We start from the raw sequence: 16,033 nt of genomic DNA, 5'->3' as shown, positions 1-16,033 counted from the left end.
TCTCTATCATATCACCCCTCTTCCTCCAGTCCACAGACTCTGCAAATTACATCTTCTGAATCTTTCCTCATACTCGACATTCCAGAGGTCAGAAACTACCTTAGTCAGTTGCCTTTGGACCCTTTCCAACACCTCTTCATCCTTCTGAAAACCAGGTCTATTGTGATAATAGTCTTCTGAAATAGTCCATGATTGGCCTAATCAAAGCCTTATGCAACAGAACAAGAATTTCCATACTTCTATAAGTCAGTGTCCCCTGCATCATTTCCAGATGCCTTTGTGTTGTCTTCACAATTTTGGCTATGTGTCCCCTAAATTTCAGATCTTTATCCACTATCACCTTCAGATCTCTTATTTCCTCCACCTTCAACAATATATCCTCACCAAGCATAAATTCTGCATCCCATCTTTGTTTTCCAAATTTTAAAACCTTACATTTTGCAACATTGAACTCACATCCCCATTTGCTTGCCCAATCACTCAATTTATTCAAGTCTTCTTGTAAAGCTACAACATCTTCTTTACTCTACATGGTTCATCCCAACTTTGCATCATTGCAAACAACTGAATATCTCCATCCAAATCTTCACCAATATATTAATATACAAATTAAACAGTAAAGGCCCTAAACCAAGCCCTTGAGGCACTCCACTAGTGAATTTCCTTTTCCTGGATATCACTCTCCCATACACAACTTGTTGATGTTGGATTCTGAATATATAGAGATTGGAGTAATTATTATTTGCTTCAGAATCCAACATGATCTTCCATTACATAAGCTAAACTTGTAATTATTTAATGTAAATAACTTATTTTATAATTTAATATTCATATAACTACTTTAATTTTGTCTAATATCTAATTATTTAATCAAAGATATATGTATTAATAGTGATAAGACTGTATTAAATATTATTAAGCTATTTTAATTATTACTATGTTAATATTATAAGAACTTGTATTTGATAATTTAACTGCACATTATTTGAAATGTAAATATTCTCTATTTATGCCTGTTTGTAAAGTTTAACGTTATGTAATAGCTCAATTTTATTATATTTTGTTTGGTTGTCATGGAAGCGTATGTAAGTGAACGAGCACGTTTTTGGAACAGAACGTGGGGAGAAAGCTGAAAGTTTACTAAAAAGGAATTAGTTAAAGAGATCACGAGAATAATTTAGGCGGGAAAAACGGATATAAAAAGCGAGGAACGCTGGAAAAGGAAGAGCTTTAGAGGTTTATAAGAGAGAGATTGGCATTAGGTTGGAATCGGAGCATTCGGGAATCACAGTGCGATAATAGCGAGTCGCCGTCACTCAAGCAGCTAAATAAAGTCTACTAGTCGAGAGGCGGTTAGCTAATAAGTTGTAGAATAACAATTATAGCTACAGAAAACAGCTGAGTGACTACTAAATAGACTAGCAATACTTGAGTTGAGATTTAATTTCAGGGCCAACCTTTCAAGGACACACGGAAACTTGAAGCATAGCACAAAGTAACTAGAGAATAATTAGAGGCAACAACGTTGAGTTTAATGATAGCGATGTTAAGAATTATGGTACCTAAAGAATTAAATTGATGTTGAAGGAGTAGGCAACTGTGCATATTAAACTTCAAATTAAGAAATTATTGTGTGTTACCTTAGTACAAGAGTTGTTAGTAGAACACTGAATTAGTTAAGTGATGTCAAATGTAGTGCAAGCGGTTTGATCTATGCAAGAACGTTTGATTGTATGTATTGCGACCGTTAATTAATCCAGTTATTTCTAAGAAGATTTTTTTTTTAAATGAGTGCCGTTAATTGATTAAAGTGTATACAGTTACAAAAAATATTCGCACATAAATATATGAAGGAAAATTGTCGGTAAGAATATTCCAACCATTAATATTCCTATGCAGAGATTTGAGTGTGTTTCTTCCTAGAATATCCCTATACTAACAGTAACTGTTGCGGAGGTTAGCTGAAGCGTAGATTTAGAAGTGTGAGCTTGTGAAAAAGTATTGCCAATGAATTGTATTTGAAACTAAAAAAAAAAACTATGAGATGTTAATGTGAATGATCACTAAGGAATTTTATGACATTAAGCTTTATTAAGTGTTAAGTGAACTGTGTGAAGACTGTATTTCAGATAACTGACCAATGCCTGAGTTTGTATGACTGTATTATCAGAAGAGCTAAAGCGTTTGTAATATCTTAATTAGTGATTTGATCTTAAGTGTAAAATTTGTGATTATAAAATTAAATGTTTGTTTTGTTAATCTAATGTTGTATTTTTCCTGAATCTCTTTTACTGCACCATTCATAAAATATTCGAACCGAAGCGGGAGAGATAAATAAGTTAAATATACTCGGCTAGTATATATTTTAAGGAGAAATAGTTGAAGGTTGATTTTTCTTCAATTCTTGAACTAATTCAGATATAGAGTGGCGCAGTCTTTAAATATAAATTTTCTCTATATTTGAATTAGAAATCAACTCACAACTTATCAATTGTTTAAGAACATCATAGTGATTAACATGTCGGATCCAAGGTAAAGATTTAGAAGTAGGATCCAACATTGATACCTATCAGATAGCCAGTCTCCAATCCAATGCACTAATCTAATATCCAACCCCATCTTCTATAGTTTGACTATCAATTTATCATGAGGTACTCTATCAAAAGCCGTTGCAAAATCTAAGTATATTACTCTGTATCCTTCTCCTCTGTCCAAGGAAGCAGTCACTTTATTATAATAAGTAAGTAGATTACTAAAACATGACCTCCCTTTAGTGAATCCATTCTGTCCATCAAAGATAATACCATTGTTGTCAACCCAACTCTGGATCCTAGTTCTCACAAGCTTCTCCAACAACTTAACCACAACACCTGACACACAGATAGGCCTATAATTTAATGCATGAGTTTGATCACCTCCTTTATGAAGTGGCACAATCTTGCCCTCCTTCCACTCCTTAGGAACTCGACTTTTATCATCTCTAATAATTAATTAAAATAATTATAAAAATAAATTTAAATATAAAATAACATAAAGTATAATAAAATAAAAAATAAATAAAACATAATAAATATAAAAAAAATTCAATATATAATATAAAAATAATTAAAATAAATTACAGGTATTCCTCGATTAACGCGGTTAATTAATCCCTCGATGTTACCGTGTATATCAAAATCGCGTTAATCATATCTAATAATTTTAGTGTGATATGATACCCAACAGCACATGATATTGGTGAAATTATGCTTGGAGTAGCTAACAAGGCTAAAGACCTTGGAGTTTTTATTATTATTCAGTCCTCCATAGAGTCAAAAGACTCATCGTGGGAGGTCCTTCCTAAGAAACACAAAGTTTATCAAGACTCATCAAGGGGAGGTTCCCCCCCCCCCTAAGAAACACAAAGTCTATCATACCACTCCTTAAACTCATTGACCGTTCTCGCTCTCGCCACTCCATCAGGCAATGCATTCCATGGTTCAACCACCCTCCATGCAAAGAAACCACTCTGCACCCTCTTGATAGAAAGTTGAATTTCAAAGGTCACATAACAAAGATTGCAAATGCAACTCAGAGGATAATTGTAATGTTGAAATGAACATTGACAAGCATATGGATATGTGCCTCTTTATAAGGCCTTGATACGATCGTAACTGTACTACTGTGTGCATATTTGATCTCTTGGGTTCCAAAGAGAAAAAGAAGATTTGGAAAGGCTACAAGGAAGAGTTACAAAAATGATATCACAATAATGGAATGCAGATTATGAGGATAGACTGAGAGTATGCGTACTGCAAACAATGGTAGACAGAAGAAATAAAGGGTGATATGATAGAGATCTATAAACTTTTGAGAGGGTTATTCCAAAATGAATATGGAATAACTCTTGAAGATTCAGTGGGACAAATGCAGATAATCAGGCTCTGTTTTGCAGATAATGTTGTATTGACTAACTAACATTCAGGCTTCCCAAAACAGCTTACATAATTTATGTAAAAAGGCAGCACTGATCAGGTTGGTGGTCAATAGCAGTAAAACTAGAGTCCTAAAGAACAGAATTTGGCTAAATGACCACATTCTTGATAAAGAAAATGATTTTCAGTTCCTTGGTTCCTACATCAATGCTCTAACTCACTAAAAAGTCTAATATCTCAAAACACTATTCACCAAGCAGTTAATATCATCAATAGCTTTGGGACAACACACTTTTACACAATACTAGGATTGTATTACATGACAAGATCACATTCCTAATACTGTCATTCTTGAAGAAAGCCAGCAAAGACCCCTAATAGAAACAAATCAAAAAATCAACAGAGATGGTTGGGATACCAACACAGACATCACCTTCACCTACGTTCAAGTGTTCAACAGACCAGCTAATGGACACAGAGGAAGAGGAAGACAAATGAAATGGTTTTGGCAGTACATAAGCAAATTTCTTTTTGAAGATGACACTCATGAACCATCTGACATTTACTATTTGGCAAACAGAGCAACCCGGCTTGCTTTCATCTAATAGACTTTAACTCCATGAGTTTTTGTAGCTCATATATTCATGAGCTATGTGAATATTTTTATATATAATTCCCTATCATCATTTTCATCATCATGAATAATGATAATGAGGGAAGGTGGTGAGAAAACATGGAGACATCGGTGGAAGTTAAGTTGTGCACAGTTAAGAAAAGAGTAAAAGCTAGATTTTTCTCTCATAGAACAGTGAGTGAGCAGAACAGTTTGTCCCTTGAAGTTGTGAGTGCATCTAGTGTGAATAAGTTTAAAAGAAAGAGAGGCAGTACATCAGTAAATAATGTTTTACATCAGCGATGTAAAACATTATTTAAATTAAGGGGATATTAAATCCCACATTGTTTTAAAACCGAATAAGAAACTCAAAGATCAGAATAAAAGATCAAAGAGTTTCATGCCATATCGGCGACTACTAGCGTCAGCTAAAGCACGTAGTCCAAACTAGGGCAACGCGTAGCAAGGTGGAGAAAGTTCTGATCGCTATTCTTAGTATTTTCCACAATGTAAAACCCATCTCCTAGGCGATGTAATGATGTCACCATAATGTATAACATCGTACATCTCCTAGGAGATGGGTTTTACATTATGGAAAATACTAAGAATAGCGATCAGAACTTTCTCCACCTTTGCTACGAGTTGCCCTAGTTTGTACTACGTACTTGGACTACGTGCTTTAGCTGACGTTAGTAGTCGCCGATACTTTTATAGTTACTATATTCGGCATGAAACTCTTTGATCTTTGAGTTTCTTATTCAGTTTTAAAACAATATGGGATTTAATATCCCCTTAATTTAAATAATAATAATAATAATTATTATTATTATTATTATGACATGACACCTCCAGGGAGTGCAAAGACTCATCGAGGGAGGGCATCTACTCTACAGCTCTCTTGTCTCCACCAACTACAACTACACCAATGCCATCTACGGCCACCACTAGCATGTCCACAGACAATTACAAACATCCATGCCCACGGCGGGATTCAAACCTGCAGCCTTTTGGCTGTAGAGCAGATACAATATGCTAACCACTCAGCCAACTGTAATGTATTGCCTTCCTCAATAAGTCCTTGACTTCCTGTAGGTCTAATAATAATAACAGTAATATATATATATATATATATATATATATATATATATATAAAATTAACAAAAATATAATAAAAAATTCTTATGGGAGTCAAATTAAAAAAATACATACATATAAATAAAATAAAATAAACAAATAGTAAATGTCATTCATGAAGTAAAGAATTAAAATACAGTCATTCCTCGAATTACATCGGGGTTCCATACCATCCGGCAGGACATAAGTCGGTCGGACATAAATCGATACATTAAATCAACAGAGTTATAGGGGTTAGGAACTTAACTGTGATAAGTATACCGTCAGTTTAATTTTTAAACCTTATAAAGCTGTACTGTGCATTATTGCTACTATAAAACAGGAGAATAATCATCCAAATCTTCCTCCACAATCACATCTTCGTTACCTTTTCTATGTGAAGGTTTCAAATGATGATTTCAAATGATGAAATGAAGTACAGGAATAAGCAAAGCACATTACTGTACTTCATTTCATCAAATTTGCTATAAATTTGTTTATAGCAAATAAACGCATCATGTACTTTCCTTTCTACTACTAAGTAGCGTTCAACATTGAGATCCATGTCTTCAGCCATTTTGAGAACATTGCTAACTGTAGAGAACATTTCTGCAATATCCTTTACTGTGAATTGTTAAACTACCTCTTTTTGTTTCTCTTTTTCCTCTTCCTTTACTTGTTCTTCCTTTTCTTCCTCATTCACATTGAGATTCAAATTGTTTGCTAGGCCTACTATTTCTTCACTCAATTTACAAAGATCTTCATTTTTTTCAAACCTCCAAAATGTGTCCAAATCTTTTTAATGTCTTTTTCCATATGCCATTCATACATTGAGAAGTCACTTCATCCCAAACCACAGCAATATTTTTAATAGCATGATAAATGTTGAATGCTTTCCAGAATTGCATGAGAGTCTTGTGAAAAAGTTCTCCATAGATAATAAGCCTTAAACACTGCAGTATGCATCGATCATAGATAATAAGCCTTAAACACATCCTGATGCATCGTTGGATCAAAGAAGTAGTGTTTGGAGGGAGAAACATGACCTTGATCTTGTGGTGAAGATCACCGATGTAAGGTGGATGACCTAGAGCATTATCTAGAATTAATAAAATTTTAAATTCTACATTTTCTTTCACAATAGCTTTCCATTTCACTCGCATAACAGTTTATTAAGACATCCTCAATCAATTTTTGAGTCATTTGCGACTTCTTATTGCTCCGATAATGAACTGGAACAGTATGCTTCCTAATGTTTTTGAAGGCTCGTGGATTCTCACTGTGCCATATCACATGGTTTCAGTTTATATCCAGTCACATTACCCCCCCCCCCCAACAGAATTGTAATATGGTCTTTAAGAGCTTTGAAACCAGGCATAGATTTTAGCTTTTTGTGGATGAATGTTCACTCAGGCATTTTTCCCAAAACAAGGTCTCATCCATATTAAATATTTGCTATGGCAAATAATTTTCCTCCTTAATAATTTTATCCAATTTCTCTACAAACTCCTTGGCAGCCTTCTCATTGGCAGTTGCAGATTCACCATATGTTTTCACATCATGCAGGGCAAAACGCTGCTTGAATCTCATGAAAACCAACTGGAAGAAGCGTTGAATTTGTAGTCATAATCAGGTCCTGCTTTCCCCTTGAAAATGTTGAAGAGACTTAGTGCCTTAATGGAAGCAGATCCTTTCACAGCCTCTACAATTTTATCCTTATTTTTCAAAATGGTCGTCACTGTAGAATAAGACCATCTGAAGTCATGTGTGATCACACTGATGTGCTTATCAGCTTCATGTTGCTTTATAAGTTGCAAACTTCGTTTCAAGATGAAAAAACTAGGTTTTTGATCTTGAAACTTTAGTGACGAAAACCTTAGTGACGAATCTGTGATTCTTCACTATGTTTTTTGATTGGGAGTGAAGGGAGCCATATTGCACAAAATATCACAAAATACTTAATGATAAATACACAAATAACCTATTTATCGAACACAAAATCAACACAGGAACTAGTGAAGATGCATGCCGATTGCCAAGGGAGGTTGTAACTGAATGCACTGTTGCCACTGTGCATGCTGCATTGTTACTAAATAGAAACCTTTTTATAAGACTATTACACTTTTTTTATAAAATCTTTATCAAGTAGCTTTATTTTTATCCTCCTACATGTTTCGCATCCTCAGGGAATACAAATCAGTAAGCAAAAATGAAGGTTACAGACTAGGTCATTTTTGCTTACTGATTTGTATTCCCTGAGGATGCCAATAGAAACGGATTGGCGAAACATGTAGGGGGATAAAAATAAAGCTATTTGATAAAGATTTTATAAAAAAAGTGTAATAGTCTTATGAATAATTATCAAGAAAAAATTCAACATAAAGAAACCTTTTTACTTTCGCTTGCATCCTGTTTGAAAGTACAGTCTAAAATGTTATTTATTCCCTTATGGGATCATGAACGTATCTTTGAACGGACGTAAGTTGAGGGATGACTGTACTTATTTTAAATGTTTGCTTACCTTATAAACATCAAAGTCACTTATGATTGCATCAAAACAAGTATAAAGATCATTCAAGAAATCAACTACCTAGGGAAAAAAAAAATTGTACCTTCATATATCTATCTGTCTATCTATATATACATATATAATATTCATCAAAGCTTGATTTGCTTTCTCAGTCTTAATAAAAGGCTGGTTATATTCCACTAATTCAAGTCTTACCCAAGGGCCTATGAGCTGTGGAATATATATATATACACACACACACCTCCATAGAGTGAAATAAATGTGACATATATATGAAAGGATTTAGGATAAAATTTACTCTCAGCTACCATCCAAGCCTTGGTTCTCAAAAAATGTGCCAATGCTGCAAAAACAAAAAACCTCTGCTTACCACAATTAACTCAAGGCCAAAACTCCAGCTGCTCTGTCTCTCTCTCTCTCTCTCTGCAGCCCACAACAGTTGTAAACGAATCATCAGGAAAAAAGAAAAAGAGCGATTTGACAACCGTAACGGATGTTAAAAGGGACGAAAGTGAGGTGGAAAGAAATGAAATTGAGAGAACGAATGAAAGTAGAACTTGCGTAATGCAGAAATCGCAAGTAAAAAAAATCGAAAGAATAAATGATGGCGAAAGTTCGACGCATGTTGGACCGAAAGTACTGAAACAAAGAAAGATGAATGACAGTAAAAGTGAGAAGAATGATAGCGAAAGTTGGACGAAAGTTGGACAATGTTGCAAAATGTAAGGTTTTAAAATTTGGAAAACAAAGATGGGATGCAGAATTTATGCTTGGTGAGAATATATTGTTGGAAGTAGAGGAAATAAGAGATCTGGGGGTGATAGTGGATAAGGATCTAAAATTTAGGGGACACATCGCCAAAATTGTGAAGACAACACAAAGACTTCTGGGAATGATGCGGAGGACACTGACATGTAGAAGTAGGGAGATACTTGTTCCAATGTATAAGGCTTTGATTAGGCCACACTTGGACTATTGTGCCCAGATTTGGTCACCGGGTTTTCAGAAGGATGAAGAGATGTTGGAAAGGGTCCAAAGGCAAATGACTACGGTAGTTTCTGACCTCTGGAATGTTGAGTATGAGGAAAGATTGAAAAGATGTAATTTGCAGAGTCTCGTGGAGAGAAGGAAGAGGGGAGATATGATAGAGACCTACAAGTTGGTAAGGGGTTGTTATAGGATCAATGGTGGAGAAGTTCTACAGAGAATAGTGGGAGATCAGGGGAGAACCAGAGGTCATCCCTGGAAACTGTATAAGGAGGGTGTGAGTAAGGGAGTGAGAGGCAGGTTTTTTTTTCGTGTAGAGTTGTGAGTGATTGGAATGCCATGCCTGAGAGCATGGTGTCTGCAAGTAGTTTGAATGTGTTTAAGACACGGTATGATGAGATGTGTGTGTAAGATAAAAGGACCTCCTAGATGAGTCTTTGACTCCATGAGGTCTTGTTTTAATAATAATAATAATAATCACCAAGTCCAAGTCAGACTTCAAAAGGGCCAAATGCTGCGGACTCACCTCCTACACAAATGGCAGTTGCTTCTTCTGGTCCCTTGCCAAGGCAATTGATCACAACTTCTGCCCACCCAGGTTTCCACCACTCTCACATCTAGATGGTACTGTAGTCACCTCACTAAAAGACAAGGCCAACGTACTTGCATCACTCTTCTCTTCCAAATTCCTGCATTGATGACCTGGGCAAAGTTCCTGCTACTCCACAAAGAACAGCTCCCTTCATGTTTCCCACAGTCTTCCAACAAAAAGAAATCCGAAGAATCCTTAAAAACCTGAACACAAACAAGGCATCTGGTTCTGATGGTATCCCACCTATTGTGTTAAAAAATTGTGCCCCAGTACTAACACCTATCAATCTATCCTATTCAACTGGCATCTACAACATGGAAACAGGTCCACATCCAACCCATTCCAAAGAAAGGTGATAAAATTCAACCAACAAACTACTGTATGATTCTCTCACTTCTATTCTCTCAAAAATTATGGATGTTCTTAATCGGTGTTCCTCGGAGCACTTGTGTTCCGCGAACTGGTTACAAGTGTTCCGCTGGTGAAAGATGTCGCATTAGACAGTTCTGAGCTACTCTGAATAAAAATGTCGAGGGAATTATTTCCGTTATAACAGAACAATTAACAATATTGGAAGAAAAGATTCCAAGTTACTTTCCTTCCTTAAAAAGACACAATTATGACTGGATGCGAAATCCATTTGGCACAGTTAATACATTGATTTGTGAATTTTCATTACAAGAAGAACAACAATTAGTTATCTTGTCAACGGATCGTGCTCTAAAAATGAAATTCTTTAAATATCTCTTGAAGAATTTTGAATTTTTGTCCAACTTGAATACCCAGCTCTCTCTCTCCACAAGAGCACTGAAAATTTTGTTACAGTTTTCAACATCATATTTGTGTGAGCTCGGTTTCTCAATATTAACTCATATATTGTTGAAAGTTTATTTTTCACTAGGTTAGACTATAATAAATTTAGTTTAATCCTTTATCCCAGTGAGAGCAAACAAAGTTTGCACCTGAAAATATCTTCAGGACTGAATATATAGTGTTGTACTATCTTACCTGGGTAAGTAGTACAACACCAGGCAACTCGTAGCAAAGGTGGAGCAAGCTACCAACACTCCTATCCCAGTATCTCCCATAATGCAAAACACATCTCCTTGTGGATATGTATACTGTTAATAATAATTTGTGAGTTCAACAAATCTTTATCATCAGCCTGTAGAGTAAGATAGGCTGAGAGTCAGCAGATAGTAGGAGAGGAAATAAAGATAGAGTGCACATAGTGGTAGAGTAGGTGAAAGAGGCCTCAGTTGACCTGTTTTAGCTGTTTGCCCCCCAGGGGCGATTCTAAAACGGATTTTTCACTTTAGAAAAAAAAGGAAAAATCCTAAAAAGGAAACATGTAACAAAAACAAAAACATGAAGTACAGAGAAAACAAACTATAGATAGGACTGGAAACCAAAATAGAAAGGTGGGGGGGGGGGGTCTGGCCTGAGTGATGCAGCTCTCAAGGAGCTGCACCGCCTCGCTGTAGGCCTTCGCCGCTCAGGTTCTCAGGTCCTCCCCCACCTGTGGGAACTAGAGAACAGTATACCTGTGGACGGGAAACCATATGATGGTTATTGTGACTGTCGCTTTTTATGGGCAGTCATTATTCTTTTAGTCACCTCACTTCCCTTGGCCATGTCTAATTTGGAGAGCTATGAAGAACGCTGATGCCGCCTCCTCATCTATGGCCATGGCTACCTGTACTTGCTCAGGGGTGATTTGGCTGATGTCTTCAACAAATAAGTCACCCCATTTTGCACTAACTACGTTGGGACCATACTTCCCTGTGAGGAGAAGCTCAGGTTCCCCTATTCTCAACATTGCATCTTGAAATTTTTCTGCCATCCCAGGGATACCTTTAACTAGATGCTTTAGAGTCTCCCCTGCTTTTGCATGAGGAGTCTCTAATTCTTCTGTTTCTGCTGGTTTTATTTTTTTCATCTCCTTTTCCTCTGGGCTTAGTGGTCATTTGAGGGAGGGCACTGTTTGCCTCCATTTCATCATGTGAGGCAGCTTGTTTATTGGCTGTTTCTTCTGCATGGATTTCTCGTTTCTTCTCTTTCTTGGGTGTGAAGGCTATGGTTTCTGTGGCGGCTGCCTTCTCTTTTGCGGCCGTTATTTTGCCGTATGCATCATTTGGAGTTGGAAAAACCGATTTCCCGACTCTTGTTCTGTAGTAGCTGTAGGCTTCTCTACTGAGGTGACCGGTATAATAACACCTCCCATCCTTTCTGCATGCGATCTTGACGGGCAGGTGTTAACTTTGTGGTCTTTGGACCCGCATTTGAGGCAAGCCATGAGACATTGGTCCAGTGAATGACGTTGTTAGGCAGATTTTGCATGCCAGTTTTGGGCAGTTCACTCCTAGATGGTTGAAGGATCCACATCAGAAGCATTGCTTCTTTATGCCAGGGTAGTTTGCCATTACCCTAGCAGACCCGATGCTGACGAAGTTTGGAACCGGTGTTTTCATCTCGAGTGAGATGTTTACTTCCCCCGACTTCCATTGGGGGTTGTCTGCATCGTTTAAGACTTGTATGTTTCATACAACACCCCATTTTCCGAACACCTCGTGGATGACCTTTTCGTCACTTTGTATATATTCTAAGGGGAATCTGGGGATTTTGAGCAGTTTGATAATGCTCCCCACCATGAACGGAATAATTTCCTTTCCATTACATTGGAAGCCTTTGAGCAATTCGTCTCTAGTCTCAGCGCTCCTTACTACAACTTGGTATCTGCCGCCACCGAAGGGAGTGAATCCAAAAATCTGGTCCACACCAACGCAGTCAATAAGGGCTTTAGCCAAAAGTCGGGGTCGTAGATCGGCGTCAGTTTCGATGCCTAGAGTCCGTGTGCGCGGCAAAACATTGGCCATAGCTGGCTAGGGGGGGGGGGGGCTAACTATTCCCACCACCGAGTGTTTATTATTGCCCCAGTTTGGGGGTTTATTCTATCTGTGCTGGTCAGTTAATACCGCGAACGCCTGGTGGGGTCCGTGTTGGTTATTAACCTTGCAACACAGATATACTATGTTTAGCTCTTAAGCTTGTAAGAACAGATACTACACTTTCGTTATAGTCCATAGTCTGCTAATCATACTACAGAAATGATCCTGTGAAGTATGCATTAAGGGATTGGCCACTACCCAGACTAGTTTCGACCTTTATTGAGGTCTCTTCAGTGGGAGCCAGGCCCAGAGTTGGAGATACCAGGCAGAAGCAGTGGCAAGGTCATCTTTACCTATAGGAGTTGCCAAAAGGCTTGCCACCTTTTTTTATTAAATTACTCTGGATTTAGAGAAAGATGTTGAAAGTTTATTTTTCACTACTGTTGAGTTGCCTGATGTTGTACTACTTACCCAGGTAAGATAGTACAACACTATATATTCAGTCCTGAAGATATTTTCAGGTGCAAACTTTGTTTGCTCTCACTGGGATAAAGGATTAAACTAAATTTATTATAGTCTAACCTAGTGAAAAATAAACTTTCAACATCTTTCTCTAAATCCAGAGTAATTTAATAAAAAAAAGGTAGCAAACCTTTTGGCAACTCCTATAGGTAAAGATGACCTTGCTACTGCTTCTGCCTGGTATCTCCAACTCTGGGCCTAGCTCCCGCTGAAGAGACCTCAATAAAGGTCGAAACTAGTCTGGGTAGTGGCCAATCCCTTAATGCATAACAGTATATAACAGTATACATATCAACAAGGAGATGTGTTTTGCATTATGGGAGATACTGGGACAGGAGTGTTGGTAGCTTGCTCCACCTTTGCTGTGAGTTGCCTGGTGTTGTACTACTTACCCAGGTAAGATAGTACAACACTATATATTCAGTCCTGAAGATATTTTCAAGCGCAAACTTTGTTTGCTCTCACTGGGATAAAGGATTAAACTAAATTTATTATTAACTCATATAAAAACTAAAAATCATGAAAGATTTACTGATATAGACAAAGAGATGAGGATAGCAATATCACATATTAGACCTGATATTGCTGAAATCTGCAAAAGCCAACAAGCTAAGTATCGGATTAAAATAAGTTCCATGTTATAAAAGGCAACTCCATGCATATTTTTATTATTAGTTTTATGACCGTAATGCTTTTGGTGTTCCCCAAATTTTTCTTATAATCAAAGAGACATACCAACTAATCAGTTACCAGCAGTATTGATTCTGCCATTTGCATTCTACAGCTGATCTTCTTGCTTTCACCACCAACCTATGGACTCAAGCCATGGAGAAATTTGGAGAAACTCATGTGGTTGTCCTCAACATTTCAAAGGCATTTGATTGGGTTTGTCACAGGGGCCTACTCACTAAACTACCATCCTGTCATCTGCCTTGCCCACTCTGCAACTGGATTGCCAACTTTCTCACTGATCACTCACTAAGTGTCTTGGTGAACAGCTTACTCTCCTCAGATTTCCCCACCAATGCAACCCCCTCTCTTTCTCTTGTATATAAATGACCTGCTCCCACTGACTTCCACACCTATCTATAGCTTTGCTGATGACAGTATGCGCCATTTCTACTTTTCATTCGACAAACCTGTCAATGCTCAATTATTAGAATTCTCAAGCTTTACCATGACCAAAAACCTGAACTCAGACTCCTGGCTATACCCCAGAAGGGCAGGGACAACCTTGTAAACTTCAATGCCAAAAACTCAGTTCTGATCTCTCACAAGAAAGAGCTTGCATCTCTTCTTGGACTGACTTGCATCTCTGAGTCCTGGCACAACCATATTTAAATGATAGCTTCAGAAGCTGCAAAAAAACTTGGTGTACTTTTTTGCACAAGACACTATTTCACACCTTCACAGCTGCTAACTCTGTACAAAGCTCAAATCTGCCCAGCTATGGAATATTGCACCCATATTTGGGGTGGTGCACCAAAATTCTCTCTAAGATTACTCAATTCTATCCGGAACAGGGCAACCTGACTAATTAATGATCCCTCTCTCACAGACTCACTTCAATCCCTCTCTCTCATAGACTCAGTGCTCTGTTGAATTGGCCACTATTAATCCTCCCCTCTCTTCCAAAACCACTGCTAACCAACACCCTTTTACAGTCCATCTTAAAACTCACTGAACCAACTTTACTGCCTCCTCTTTTATTCCATCTACTTCTGTCCTTTGAAACAGTCTCCCCCCACTCTGCCTTCCTCAAAAGATTACAACCTTCAGCCTCTCAAGCAAAATGTGAACAGACTCCTTTCTTATATTCCTCTTGCCCACACAGGGCACTAGTGTGCTATAGGTCTTGTGCCCTTTTGTGTGTGGACCAGATATTAAAAAAAAAAAAATGCTAGAGCCTCAGGGCTCTATACATTTACCTCACTCTTTTCTTCTATTCACTTGCCATGTTTTAATGGGATGAGGATAACCTTGTTAATTTCAATACTACAAAAACAGTCCTGTCTTACTTCATGCAAGAAATATCACACTTCACCTACTCTTACTTTTAAAAGTATTAAATTCTTAACAAGATAAGATCTCACTTCTTGAGGTGACTTACACTTCTAGCCTTTCCTGGCATAAGCACATCACACCTATAGCTTATTTTATTTACAATATCCTTTTATGTTCAAGACATTACTTTTCATGTATTCTGATAATATATTAATCCTAAATCTGCCAACTTTAAAATATCATTCTCAAATCTGGGAATGCACCAAAATTCTCCCTAAAGATGCTTGATGCTATTCAAAAGAGAGCAGTCTGGTTCACTGATGACTACTTCCTCTCTCTCTCTCTCTCTCTCTCTCTCTCTCTCTCTCTCACACACACACACACACACACACACACACACACACACACACACACACACACACACATTCCAGTGTTACTTTTTCATACATTACTCTCCTTCTTTATACCTCTTCTATAGTATTTTTACCCATCCATTGATCTAACTCCCATTATTCCTCAATTTTCCCTTAAGCATATACACAAAGAAGCGGATAGTAGTCAATATCTGTTCAATTCTACAGCTTCAGACATATTGGAACCAATTTCATCATCTTCAATTCTGTATACTCTTTAATTCTATCTATTCTTTCAATACTGTATACTCTTTAATTCTGTCTATTCTTTCTATCTCTTTTCTTTGGAACAGTGATCCAAAGAAAAGAAGTAGAAAAGAAGACACCTTGTCCAAAAAAACATATGCACTGGTTCCTTTTTATTAATCACCAGCCTGCAGAGGCACTCATTTTTGTATATTTTACAGCATTGTATGTGGGTTGATATAAATAAAAATAAATAATAAATAAGTAAGAC

The 16,033-nt window shown here is 37.2% G+C and overlaps 1 protein-coding gene across 4 annotated transcripts in view; it reads right to left on the bottom strand.

The window, feature by feature from the left end:
* LOC150108266 (atrial natriuretic peptide receptor 1-like) overlaps positions 1 to 16,033 on the bottom strand; it is a 352,590-nt gene that overhangs the window by 59,294 nt on the left and 277,263 nt on the right. For 3 of the 4 annotated variants that reach the window (XM_090415713.1, XM_090415715.1, XM_090415716.1), the window contains one exon: positions 8,162 to 8,230. The exons of the other annotated variant lie outside the window; for it this stretch is intronic. In XM_090415713.1, the coding sequence (XP_090271839.1) occupies positions 8,162 to 8,230 (69 nt within the window). The remainder of the gene's footprint in view (positions 1 to 8,161; positions 8,231 to 16,033) is intronic. 4 annotated transcript variants of the gene reach the window in all.

Source organism: Typopeltis vanoorti, chromosome 3 (assembly GCF_054136105.1).
Source record: "Typopeltis vanoorti isolate ZY-2024b chromosome 3, IOZ_Tvanoo_1.0, whole genome shotgun sequence".
Taxonomy (NCBI): Eukaryota; Metazoa; Arthropoda; class Arachnida; order Uropygi; family Thelyphonidae; genus Typopeltis; species Typopeltis vanoorti.
This window is presented reverse-complemented; position numbering and strand designations above follow the sequence as displayed.